Source organism: Paralichthys olivaceus, chromosome 5 (assembly GCF_024713975.1).
Source record: "Paralichthys olivaceus isolate ysfri-2021 chromosome 5, ASM2471397v2, whole genome shotgun sequence".
Classification (NCBI taxonomy): domain Eukaryota; kingdom Metazoa; phylum Chordata; class Actinopteri; order Pleuronectiformes; family Paralichthyidae; genus Paralichthys; species Paralichthys olivaceus.
Genome location: NC_091097.1, coordinates 703308 through 716940, shown reverse-complemented (window position 1 = coordinate 716940; position 13633 = coordinate 703308). Strand labels below are relative to the sequence as shown.

The 13633-nt window shown below is 47.5% G+C and overlaps 1 protein-coding gene across 5 annotated transcripts; it reads left to right on the top strand.

Annotated features, from left to right (window-relative positions):
• Positions 1-7725: 7725 nt before the first annotated feature.
• Positions 7726-13525, top strand: amdhd2 (amidohydrolase domain containing 2). 5 transcript variants are annotated; one of them, XR_011241160.1, is made up of 13 exons: positions 7726-7765; positions 8579-8654; positions 9495-9599; positions 9712-9848; positions 10030-10169; positions 10471-10525; positions 10980-11192; positions 11274-11362; positions 11724-11868; positions 12277-12380; positions 12480-12548; positions 12680-12781; positions 12865-13525. XR_011241160.1 is itself a non-coding variant. In XM_069525553.1 (13 exons), exons 1-13 carry the CDS (start codon positions 7741-7743, stop codon positions 12960-12962), a joined length of 1362 nt encoding a protein of 453 aa, XP_069381654.1. In that variant the 5' UTR covers positions 7726-7740; the 3' UTR covers positions 12963-13525. The 5 variants fall into 5 exon arrangements, 4 of the variants coding, with proteins under 4 accessions (XP_069381654.1, XP_069381655.1, XP_069381656.1 ...); XM_069525553.1 differs by having other exon boundaries at positions 12277-12384; XM_069525554.1 differs by lacking the exon at positions 7726-7765 and having other exon boundaries at positions 8558-8654; positions 9497-9599; positions 12277-12384.
• Positions 13526-13633: the final 108 nt, after the last annotated feature.

Sequence of the window (13633 nt, the reverse complement as noted above, 5' to 3'; positions counted from 1 at the left end):
CTCTGTGGTGTTGGGATCTGTGGTCCCTCATTGGGTCGGTGTGGGGTCCAACAGGGACAAGTGTCCCACGGCCCCATATATCACGTCTGTCTGCTGTAGACCAACCATCTGACCCTGCTGCAGATTAGCAAGGTGGCTCTGTTCAGAGGCTCAGATGAATGGCCACAGTAATCAAATGCAAATGCGTAGAATTGAAGAAGCTGCCCCCCCCCCCACGACTGTGAAGTGACGGGTCGTCAGTCAGCGAGTCACTGATGAGGTCATGATGGTGGAGAGATGAAGGCCAGGGATAAAGTGCTGTAACGCTACACCTCTGTATGATGGACACCCAACACTCTGCTGGAAGGACAGAATCCTGCGTCCTCATGCCCGGACCTGGTGCAGTTTCCTGGACAGGAGAGCTGGCGTTTTCCCTTCCTGCCCCCCCCCCCCGCAGCCTGAGCTCCCTGCAGCCCCCCCTGGACTCGGCCCTCCAGCTGGATTGCAGGGCTCATAATCATAAAGTGGCCGGCTGGTTAGATGAGAGGCCGTGGTAACCTGATGCAGGTATTATTCCCGGGCGCTGCTGACGGCTGCAGGTAAGAGGAGCCTCCCGGTGAAACGCTAACCCTCGCTGCCGGTTCCAACCCAGAAACGCTGCGAACTGAAAGTGCTAAACACCGAGTTTACCAGTGTGACGCCACGGAGCAGCCTCTCCCAGAGGAGGTCAAGTGAAGTGATGGATACTGACTTTCTGTTCCTATAGTCGATGGTTTGACTGAAAAATGAAAACTTGTTCCTTTTCTTTCGTAATAATCTCATAAAGAAAACAATGAGTCATCACTTAAACACCTTGGTCCCTTAAATCCAGTTAGATCACACACTCATAGATATCAGTCTGTTAATACGTCTGATCTATTGATTCATGATTTATTCTCTTGGAAAATGTTTAAGAAAGTGCAAAACATAATCCACTTGTTAAAATCTTTTCTCGTCTCATTCTTCTGCTCTGATGAAATCTGTTTATTAGTTTTTACGTCGTCCGGAAGAAAAAATAAAAATGACCTCAAATCGTTAGTCAGACATTTGATGTGATGGTTTTCTTTTGTAAAACTTTGTAGTTTGGTTTTTTTTATGCATATTTAATTTGATTCTTGTTGTTCTGGTTTGTTCCCTCGTGGCTGATGCACTCGTTATGTAACTTATTATTTTTATTTCTGGATTTTAGTTGGAAGAAAACAAGACATTGGGGACATGAGTCCGTTACTGGAGACAATAATATTTATGTCTCGGTGTAACTCTCTCTGCTTCTTTTCAGATTCAGTCTTTTCTCTCCTGGCAGATGATTCAGGTTTGAAGCTGATGAAAATATCTTTACATTCAGGATGTGTCTCTCTCTGTTGCCCCACGACGTCACTGGTATTCACTGGAGAAAGTGTCACAGGCTGAAGCTTATCTACAGGTTCCTGAAGTGAAAAGTGAACCGGGAAGAGACGGGAATACGTCTTTTTTATCACACAGCTCATGAAAGGCCTGTTTCCGGGGTAACGGCTGGTACCATTGTCATGCAGGTCTGGGGGGGGCGGAGTGGGTGACTTGTGTGGGTCTTACCCAGGCTGAGGACGGATGGAGCCCCAGATTTATTACAGCGCTGGTTTTGTGAAAGTTCACTTACCTTAGCAAAGTGGGGCTCCGGACTCCCCACCGTCAGGAAAACACATCCCAGCAGACGACTCGCTCTCTCAGGCAAAGCAGCGACGCTTTAATGTGAAATAACCAAAATAAAGTCCTGCAGTAATGAACCACATGAAAGTCTCTGTGTTCAGGTCCGTGTTCTGTTTATGATTCATTTCATATTTTTAAGCAATAATTCAAATATGATCATGTTTACAGCTTCTCAGACATGAACTGAACCACAGACATGTTCCTCACATGTTCCTCACATGTTCTGCATGTAAGAACAAAAGTCTTTCTTGCAGCCTCTAGAACTGGAACGTGTCTCTGAGGTTTCTAACACGTGACGGACGTGAAACTGGAAGAACACAAATGTCTCAGGATGAAGAAGAGGAGACGCGCAGAAGACGAAGACGTCCACTTGGAAAGACGAGGAGATTCCAGATGTTTTGGTGATGTCCCCCACATGTTCCTGTTGTTGTGAACGAGTCGACAATCTGCTGCTTCACACACACTGACTACACAACATGACTACACAACATGACTACACAACATGTCTACACAACATGACTACACAACATGACTACACAACATGTCTACACAACATTTTATAGACATTTTCTGATGTGTGTTTCTTGAATCAACATCATAACATAGTTTGTTGAATCTATTCTCTGACATGATCTCTGAAACGTGTGTGTGTGTGTGTGCGTGTGTGTGTGTGTGTGTGTGTGTGTGTGTGTGTGTGTGTATGTGTGTGTGTTTGTGTGTGTGTGTGTGTGTGTGTGTGGGTGTGTGTGTGTGTGTATGTGTGTGTGTGTGTGTGTGTGTTTGTTGGGTGCAACAGTTTGAAAACACTTTGATCGTCAGCTGATGTTGATGTTAACTCATTAATATTTCTCGTGCTCGTTCACAGGAGTTCAGTGAATGATGACGCCTCTGTGTGACCTTTGTGACCGTGGTTATCAAACTGATCTGAGAACAGCTGCTGAAGAGTAAATGATCTGTCAATCACACGTGGGCACTGATGTGTTGTTGGCGTCGCGGTCGAGACAAAGATTTGTAGATCATTGTATGCAGCGACTTGAGGACGATGGTGGGTGTTTGTTTGGGGAGTGAGAGAGTGTGTGTTTGCATGTTTGCCTGTGTGTGTGTGTGTGTGTGTGTGTGTGTGTGTGTGTGTTGCAGTGTCGGCTGATGCCCTCTTTGTCAGGAAGACACAGGCAGAGGGGTAATCTGACATCCATCACAGGCTCAGAGAGCAATACACACTGTGTAACAACGAGGAGACAATACCCAGGGCAACAGTGGGAGGGCCACTTCATTCATTACACAGTGCTGCTGGTGGAGGAGCTGGTGGAGGAGCTGGTGGAGGAGGAGCTGGTGGTGGAGGAGCTGGTGGTGGAGGAGCTGGTGGTGGAGGAGCTGGTGGTGGAAGAGCTGGTGGAGGAGGAGCTGGTGGAGGAAGAGCTGGTGGAGGAGCTGGTGGAGGAGGAGCTGGTGGAGGAGCTGCTGGTGGAGGAGCTGGTGGAGGAGCTGGTGGTGGAGGAGCTGGTGGAGGAGCTGGTGGTGGAGGAGCTGGTGTGGGAGGAGCTGGTGGTGGAAGAGCTGGTGGTGGAGGAGCTGGTGGAGGAGCTGCTGGTGGAGGAGCTGGTGGAGGAGCTGCTGGTGGAGGAGCTGGTGGAGGAGGAGCTGGTGGTGGAGGAGCTGGTGGTGGAGGAGTTTGCTTCTCTGTGTCTCCTCTGCTCACACTCGGAGCTTCACTGTGTGGACGTCTCACAAAGCACAGAGTCTCATCTCATAATGATTCATTAGTTTATAATCACCTGAAGCTCAGAAGACGTTTCGTTACCTTTGAATGAGACGTTCACACCATCAGGAGCTGTGGAGACGCCGTCTCTCAGGACAGAGGCTGGATCTGAAATCACAGACACAACAACAACAACAACAACACCACAAAAACACCACAACACAACAACAACACAACAACAACACCACCACAACAACAACACAACAACAACACCACCACAACAACAACACAACAACAACACCACAACAACACCACCACAACAACAGCACAACAACACAACAACACCACAACAACAACACCACAAAAACAACACAACAACACCACAACAACACAACAACACCACAACAACACAACAACACCACAGACACAACAACACAAAAACACAACAACAACACAACACAACCTGCTGCATGAGGAGGAATCAAGAATTCTCCTCAAGACACTGAGGTGACATTGGTGTTTTTCAGAAACCTGAACTTTCTGTGTGACGTCACAGAGAAGTAACTCCATCAGTCTGGAGGGTTCGGCCTGTTTCTCTGGTCGCAGATGTTTTCCTGTGTGTTGTCTGTGATGGATCTGCAGCGTTCTGCTGTCCAGGTAACACAAAGGTTAGTGAGTCACTGCACTGACAGGACAATGGTCTCTGAATGCCAGACTCAGTTACCAGGCTTATTCTCAGCTTACACTGCTGCTTGGGACATGTCACACCAGCTCCGTGCAGCGTTCCCTCACGTGCCGCCGCTCGTTCTGCTCTCATGCAACCACGAGAAAACGAGATAAATCTAATCAGAGGATTTCTGTAGGAACTACTGTGACGTGACGAGATGCTGAGGTGGTGAGGGGAGCAGCAGAGCAGCAGCAGAGCAGCAGCAGAGCAGCAGCAGAGCAGCAGCAGAGCAGCAGCAGAGCAGCAGCAGAGCAGCAGCAGAGCAGCTCGTCGTGGAGGAGGAGGAGTAAAGTGATACGTGAGCTGAGTCCGTGTGGAGGCAGAGAAACCGTCTGAAAACAAACAGAGCTGGGGGGCGGGGCTGAGCTGTACGCGTGTTCTTGGCGGCCACAGTTTGACCTTGGCCGGGCAGGTCCGGGCCTGCCTGTCAATGCTGGGCGGGAGTCTCACAGAGTCGCCTGCAGGACTTGGACCGGCTCAATGAGAAAGGGAAATACCGCTCGGGACAAACAAGGCCAGCGTAGCCTCCCTCCACCTCGCTGCGTCTCTTTAATGATTCCTTTCTTTTTCCGTCAACACTCATCGGATTCCAACCCACGGCTCGGCCCGCTGCTGTCACCACAGAGGAAACTTTCTCTCCACTTCTTCTCTTTTAACCGCTCTTCACTCACCGCGTCCAGAGTTTAATTTGAGTTCTTTATTTCTTTGTTTGTTTCACAGCAGAGTTAAAGCTGTGGAACACTGCTGCTTTACATCCCTTAGACTCGAGCCTCAATAGGTGAGCTGCCGTGGCGACAACAGTGACAAAGGCCTCCTGCACACACACACACACACACACACACACAGTCTCGGGGTCAGGCCTCAGACCCCCCCGCTGCCTGTTTCTCTGTTGTTTCTGGTGAATCCACAAACTGACTCGATGAGAGTGGACGTGGGACGGAGCGAGAGAGAGCGACCCTCCGGACTCTGGCAGCGCTCGACATCTCGCTCTGTGCTATCAGTCGGCTGCAGCTGGGCGACTCAACGGGAGCTGCTGATTTACGATTTCGCACGTTTCAGCGCCACATCACACGTCCAATAAAAACACAGCGAGCTCGTTCCTCACTGTCCCATTAGTCTTGACCGTGAGGAAAAGCGTGAACTGTAAATAAAGATGGACGACTTGTCCCCAGACATGAAGCCACGATAACTCGAGTCTGAGCAGAAGTGATCGTACTCGCTCTCCACCAATCAGGAGTCAGTGTCAGCTGTCAGTCATGTTCTTACATCATAACTGATTCAAATCAAACTGATCAGAAACATCAGAGAGATGAGAACGAGCTGAAACGACAGAAACGTCTTTGACAAACTTTCATTTAACGTCTACTTTGATTTTTATATTTTGAGTTCGTGTCCCATCTGCTAACACGGAGGAGGTTTATCACCTATACTGCAGCCAGACACCAGGGGGCGATCCAGATGTTTCAGCTTGAGATTTTACTTGTTTCTCTTTGAGACTTTCGCTTCACTTCTTTGTTTATGATCCGTTTCTATAGCTAGCAACATTAGCATTTTGCTACGATGGAGCTAATGGTTGAGCCTTGTTTTTGTTGTCATATGAACGTTTGTTTAGTTTTTCATCTTTTACAAACGAGCGTGAAAACGTTGAATCTGTGAGCTGATAACAGGAGGAGGTGGTGTTTGACCTCTGACCCCTGCAGACGTCACAGTGTGATTGTTGTGAAGCTTCATTCTGCTGCTTCTTCTGTGTCTGAGCAGAAATGAGTTTACGACCCCATCGCTGCGTCTTTACAGCTGGGTGAGTCAGGGGGGAGGCTCTTTACACCCCCCGCTACACTCCCCCATCAGGGATCAGACAAACACTTATTAACCGAGAGGAAAGCAAACAGGCCGGAGCTGCAGAGGTGGAGGGCTGAGGGGTGAGGGTGAAGGGGGAGAGAGAGGAGAAGCCCCCCCCCCCCTGCAGACTGATCCAGACTCTTCTAGAACATTGATGGATCCACTGAGCAACTCATGAGCTTCTGACCTGAATCTAAAATCTGACTGACGAGGGAAACACAGAAATATATGAATATATATATATATATATATATGTATATAAATATATATATTTATATATATATTTATAAATATTCTAGTATCAGATAGAGACCAGGTGGTTCAGCCTTTAAGAATTAACAAACAAAGACACCACTAGTCTGTTACACCTGTACTACACACATTAACACACAGAGACACACACTCACACATTCACACACACACAGAGACACACATTAACACACAGACGCACACAGAGTTGTTTACATGTGGAGAGAAAATTATCCACCAACACATTTAAATGTTTAAAGTTTCACGAAATGTAAAACTCAAACATTCTGACAGATTGTAAAGTTTGAAACCTCAGAAATCCTCTAACATCAAACACAAGATAAAAAAACCATAAATTAAAAGATAAATCTGAAGCCACAGTATCTGGATCGCCCCCTGGTGTCTGCATTTAGATCGTAAACTCTCCTCCATGTTAACAGATAAGACATGAACAATTATAAAACTCAAAGGAGACGTTAAATAAATGTGAAGATGTTTCTGTCATTTCAACTCGTTCTCGTCTCTGAAGTTTGTTCAAGTTTCTGATCAGTTTGGTTTGAATCAGTTATTTGATGAGACGTCATGATTGACAGCTGACACATGATTGACAGCTGACACATGATTGACAGCTGACACTGACTCAGGATTGGTTCAGAGTGTGTATTATGGTGGAACATTGATCCCGCGGCTCCTCTCCACGATCACTACTGCACAAATATCAAATATGCAAGATGGTGACGTCCACATGTGAAGTATTCTGGTTAAACTCTTTCAGTTGCAGTCTGATGAAGGAGGCGCTGATTCTCTGATTCTCTGATTCAAACTGTTGGTGTTTGTGCTCTTATCAGCTGAATCTGGTCCATGTGGGATTTTCTCTCATCGCTCGATAGTGAGTTCATCCATCATTTGAATTCTCAATCCAATCGTTTAATCTCTTGGCCGCCTCGCTTCAGTTTGTCGTCCACATGTGACCTCACACTGTGACCTCACACTGTGACCTCACACTGTGACCTTGCTGGCAGTCGTCCCCTCGGAGCATCGGTCACTCGACTTGTTTTGCAAGTCAACAGCCGATGTAAAGCAGAAGCCGAGCGCCCGAGGCCGAGCAGACAAACGGTCGACTTATTCAGAGTCTCAGAAACCAGCGGATTAAGGAAAGGCCTCCACGCAGCCTCTGGAGTTCTGTGAATGAGACGCGGCGACTCGAGGTCAAAGCTACTGTGTCACTGTCGCAGCTCTGAGAGGGAACGCTGACGTCACAGCTCACAAAGGAAGGAGGAGGCTGTGAATTACAGTCCACCATGTTTTTTCTTTTCTCTGTTTGAGGCTCAAATATGCAGCAGATCAGCTGCCAAGACTGTGACGGACGTGTTTTCACTTTGTCTCAGTGTAAATGTTCAGTTTGATCCAGTTAAATAAAGAACTCTCTCTCTCTCTCTCTCTCTCTCTCTCTCTCTCCCCCTCTCATGGGTGGCCTGGTTTGGCCGCAGGACGCCGGCCTCAGACTGTCGTAGTGGTCTCCATGGGGACGAGCAGGACGTGCGGAGGTATCTGACTTACTGGAAACCTGCTTTATTGTTGACTTTCAGGAATGGGGAGGGGGCTGCTGCTGCTAGGGAGGGAGGGGGGAGGGGGGTGGGGGTCTGGGGGGGGGGTTGTAGACTTAGGTGCTCAGCACTTCCTGGTCCAGGGACCATTGGTTCAGTGGGTCAGGTGACAAACCAAGAAACATATTTAAATTCAGATGTTAAAATGTAATTTAAGAGAAAATGTTATTTATATTTCACCGAATCCTCAGAAACATTTTCTCTGATCGAAACCTTCAGGATTTCAGAACCAACAGCGCCCACATGCTGTTCCCTCACGACCTGGAGCAAAGCTCGTTATCTCACTTCAGGAAATGATTCAACAACTTCAAGTCAAGTCGTATTAACACGTTCTACCAGCTGTGGCTGTATAAAATACTTCTCGACGAGAGAAGATACAAATACTTAAACACGTGTACCTGAAGTATTTTGTCTTCAAAGAAAAACTGAAAATCAAAGAGCTCAGGTGTTTATTGGTCAAATGTTGTGTTTCAGCGCCACCTGCTGGTGAGGATGGAAACTGTCTCCTAATGTGATTTCAACTTTTGGTTGTAATTTTTCATATGTTTATTTAGTGTTTATTTGGATGAGGAAGTTTCCTCCTCTTCTACTGATTATTATTGTTGTTGGTAAAGTGATTCTCATCATTATCATCATTTTTATTATTATCATATTTGTATTATTAGTAGTAGTGACAGTATTATATTGATCAGTACTTTATCATGTGACTGTCAGGTACCTGTCTGTCTGTCTGTCTGTCTGTCTGTTGATCAGCTGACCTGCAGCTCCGTCACGTGACTTCCTCCGCTTCCTGTTTCTGTTGCACAGACTCAGCTGATCTCAGTCTGAGGTGAGTTTCCAGCTCTGCAGTAATTTATCAACGCAGAACTTTACTTTCTTCACTTTTTCACTGTTAATGAAAAGATAGTTCGAGTAAATGCGGAATGTTCATTTGCTGAACTCGGTTTAAAAAACCATCTGTTTAGTGCAGGTTGTGTTCGTACTTTAACGGTTTGAAGCGTCATGGTGACGAGTAAACAAGTTTAAATGGTAAAAGAACAGGAGGAGTATTGATCGATAAATGTGAGCCGAGTTATTAACTAGATGTCCTTGGTTCTCACACTTCTCTGCTCTTCCTCGTTAAAGGTTCGAAACCTAGTTAAAATCGAATGACTTGTCAAATTTACTGTTTTCTCCATGGAGTTTGTAACTCGGTATTTGAATGCAGAGAACAAAGTATAAATATGAGAAGTGTTGTCAGTATATTAGAAACAGACTGAGGTGATGTCTGTGGAGAGGAGCTCTGATTGAAGAGAAGAAGACCGGGGTCAAAGTGCTGCAGTGATAAAGATTAAACTGAAATAAAAGAATAAAAGAAAAACTGAACTTCAACAGAACAAACTCTTCAAGACTCCGACTGTGAGGAAACAGTTTCAGATCAACGTCTGAAGGTTTATGTAGAATAGAAGATGTTTGACATGAGGAGCTGCCGGTGTTTCTGTCCGTCCCGACTCTTATCTTATCTTGTCTCACCTCAGTTTATTTCCTGTGGAACATTGAGGACATGGGGACAAACACATGTAGTTACTGGGACAGTAAATCAACACATGAGTTCGACTTCCTGTCCGTCTTTATTTACAGTCTGTACTGAAGTCACACTGATAAATCTTTGTTCCTGTCGTCTGCAGAGAGAGAGAGAGAGAGAGAGAAACATGCCGTCTAACAAATCTGTGTCGGACGCCCCCATCACTCAGTTCATCAACTGCAGAATCCTGAGGGACCACAAGCTGCAGAGGTACGACCGCTTTCACCCCCGACACACAACACAATACAGTGAGCAGAGCTGAGTGTGTGTGTGTGTGTGTGTGTGTGTGTGTGTGTGTGTGTGTGTGTGTGTGTGTGTGCAGGGAGGACCTGTGGGTGCGTGAAGGGAGGATTTTAGATCCAGAGAAGTTGTTCTTTGATGAGGAGGGTTACGCTGACGAGCGTGTGGACTGTGAAGGCAGCATCATCGCCCCGGGCTTCATAGACGTCCAGATCAATGGTACACACACACACACACACACACACACACACACACACACACACACACACACACACACACACACACACACACACTCTCACACACACACACACACACGCACGCACGCCAACAAGTCGTCCTTCAATTCAACACTGACACAACTGTTATTGGATGGTCACGGTCACATGTCCTCGACCTCCAGGAGGATACGGCGTCGACTTCTCTCAGGCGTCTGATGATGTCGGCAAAGGAGTTTCCTGCGTGGCTGAAAAGATCCTGGAGCACGGCGTGACGTCCTTCTGTCCGACGCTGGTCACCTCTGCTCCCCAAATCTACCACAAGGTCAGCACGTCTGTAATCTGACCTCGGGTGACCTTTAGTCAACACGCTTCAGTCTCTGAATTTAAAGTTTCCTCGACAAGAAATATCAAAATCTACAAATACGTGATTTCATGTTTCATGATGTTAAATCAGCTGAATAAGAATGAGACAGAAAACCCTGGCTGTCGGTTCTCCTTTAGCTGCAGTACTGAACTTCACCACTAGATGCCACTAAATCCCACACACTGAACTTTTAAGTGTAATTGAAGTGAAGCTGTCGCACGTCTGTCGTCTGTTTCACTGTGATGAAAATGTGTTTCAGGTTTTACCTCAGGTCAAAGTTCACAACGGAGGACGACATGGAGCTGGAGTCCTCGGTACGAAGACGCAGTGAAGTGAAGATCCAGCTTAATGACATCATAACGGCCCTCATTTGCATAATGCACTGCTCGTGGCTCGTCTCCTTCACGTCTCCTTCACGTCTCCTTCACGTCTCCTACACGTCTCCTACACGTCTCCTTCACGTCTCCTTCACGTCTCCTTCACGTCTCCTGCACGTCTCCTGCACGTCTCCTTCACGTCTCCTGCACGTCTCCTTCACGTCTCCTGCACGTCTCCTACATGTCTCCTGCACGTCTCCTACATGTCTCCTTCACGTCTCCTTCACGTCTCCTACATGTCTCCTTCACGTCTCCTTCACGTCTCCTGCACGTCTCCTTCACGTCTCCTACTCGTCTCCTTCACGTCTCCTACACGTCTCCTTCACGTCTCCTACACGTCTCCTACACGTCTCCTACACGTGGGGTCATTTGTTGGTCTTTGTCTCCGCAGGTTTTCACCTGGAGGGCCCGTTCATCAGCGTGGAGAAGAAAGGAGCGCACTCAGAGCAGTTCCTCCGCACCTTTCAGTCCGGAGGGATCGACGACCTGATGGAGACCTATGGCGGCCTGGACAACGTTGCCATGGTGACACTGGCTCCTGAGCTGGCCGGCAGCCAATCGGTGGTGAGGGAGCTCTGCCAGAGGGGCATCACCGTGTCGTTAGGTGAGCGGCACTATCTGTGTCTGCGTGCACGTTAGTTTCGTGGTCGATCATCACGTGTTTACTCTTGTTTGTCTCGTGCAGGTCACTCGGTGGCCAATCTGTCTCAGGCTGAGGACGCCGTTCACAGCGGAGCCTCGTTCATTACTCATCTCTTCAACGCCATGTTGCCTGTGAGTCCCACACACTCGTCTGTCAGTCTCTGTGCAGTCCACGAGTTCCTGTACGAGCTCGTCCCTCTGAACGAAGAGCTGCGTCCTCGTGGCGTCAGTGTGGACGGACAGTTGTGGCGCCTGAACACGTTTAGAGAGTCGTCATGTGAACCACGGCTCTAAACAACGTTAAAATCTATGGTGACGGACGAAACGACTTTGAGACGACAGATTTAAGACCCAGTGACCAGAACGTGTGCGACACTGTGGTAAAGTGGGCGTCACTGTCTCACCAAGAAGGTTCCCAGTTCAGTGTGAGTGTGTGAAGTGACCGTGCTCCGGTTTCCTCCCAGAGTTCAAATGTGATTTGTGTTTGATCCAGTTCCACCATCGGGACCCAGGTATCGTGGGTCTGCTGACCAGCGACCAGGTGCCTGCAGGCAGGACGGTGTTTTACGGGATGATCGCTGACGGGATCCACACCAACCCTGCCGCTCTGCGTATCGCCCACAGAGCTCACCCGTCAGGTCAGAGAACACTCGTCGTTTCAGCGTGAAGAGAACGACCGAGCTCCGGTTGTTTAGTGTGACGGAGATGATGATTCACACGTTTACAGTCCTGGTTTGTTTGGAGACATGAAGAAACTCCTTAAGACAAATAACCTGGATCGCCCCCTGGTGTCTGGCTGCAGTACAGTTCGTAAACCTCCTCCTCCATGTTAGCAGACGGGACATGAACCAAACTAAAACTCAAAGTAGACGTTAAATAAATGTTTGTAAAGATGTTTGTTCGAGTTTCGGATCAGTTTGGTTCAAACAGTTATTGATTGATGTAAAAACAGGCGGAGACGTGATGATTGACAGCTGACACTGACTCAGGATTTGTCAAACGCTTGTTTGGGGCGTCTAAAATATTTTGGCTTCATGTGTTTCCAGGTCTGGTGCTGGTGACGGATGCGATCGCAGCGATGGGTCTCCCCCCCGGGCGCTACAAACTGGGTCATCAGGACATCGAGATCCAGGGTCTCCACGCTTACGTGGCAGGTCTCACTTTATTTTCACTTTTGAAATCATCCAATCAGTGATGTTTTGATGAAATGAGACAGGATGTGTAACTTCTCTCCGTCTCTGTCCGTCAGACACGAAGACGCTCAGCGGCAGCATCGCCTCCATGGACATGTGTGTGCGACACTTCAAACAGGCCTCAGGTCAGTTTGAGCCACTCGGGTTTCTCATCAGCAGGAATTTCCATCAAGTTTCACTGTGAACCTCAGAAACTCATGATCCTCTGTTCTGAGAGTGTGTGTGTGTGTGTGTGTGTGTGTGTGTGTGTGCGCAGGCTGCAGTGTAGAAGAAGCTCTTGAAGCTGCTTCTCTTCATCCAGCTCAGCTTCTGGGCATCAGTCATAAGAAAGGAAACCTGGACTTCGGCTCGGACGCAGGTGACGATCGACTGCATCAGTTGAGCAGAAAGAATCAAACTCACGTCATTTCTTCATCGTGTCTCATGTTCTCGTGTTCGCAGACCTCACGCTGCTCGGCGACGCCCTCGACGTTAAAACCACATATATTTCTGGCGAGGAGGTTTGGAGAAAAGATCCGAAGAAGAAAGGAAGTGTCTGATGGAACCTGGCCTGACAGCTGGAGCCTTCAGGGGGCGCTGTGTCCTACAGTCAGAGCTAATCTTTGCTCGCGCTGCGTCCTCACTTTAAAAGACTGAAGGTGCTTTTTACACCGACCATGTGAAATTCATGTTTCTTCTCGGGGGACGAATCTGAAACGTAAAAAAACGTTCACATGATTGATTTCTGCGTCAGCTCTTCATAGACCGGCTCCGTGTAGGTATAGCGCCACCCTCTGGACAATCCCCAAACTCTACTGCAGAGTCAGTACTTTTCTTTTAATCTGTTCCGAGTCTGACTCAGAGTTTTTAATCTGAAGCAGACGTGAGGAGATACTAAGGTCTTTATTAATGATGATGTTCTGACTGACTTAATCAGGTTACACAGAAACCAGATAAATCAACTGTGACTGACATGAAGCAATAAGATTCTCTGTGACCAGGGGCCCCACAGAGACGAGCGGCCCCTGCGTCCATCTTTAAAAATGTGCTGTGTGTTTTTTAAACATGTATTTTCTATGGAAACTGTTTTTGGGTTTTATAAATAAAATGTGTCTTGATTTGACCGGAGTTTCCTCTGAAGTGTTGTGAGGAGTGAAATTAGCACCAAGTGGAAATACTCGTGTGTGTGTGTGTGTGTGTGTGTGTGTGTGTGTGTGTGTGTGTGTGTGTG

Bases quoted from the DNA above. Each gene is read 5' to 3' on its own strand.
- amdhd2 (XM_069525553.1), top strand. From the start codon at position 7,741: ATGGGGACGAGCAGGACGTGCGGAG. The intron at 11,869-12,276 runs GTCAGAGAACAC...ATGTGTTTCCAG, and splicing joins CCACAGAGCTCACCCGTCAG to GTCTGGTGCTGGTGACGGAT. The intron at 12,385-12,479 runs GTCTCACTTTAT...TCTGTCCGTCAG, and splicing joins TCTCCACGCTTACGTGGCAG to ACACGAAGACGCTCAGCGGC.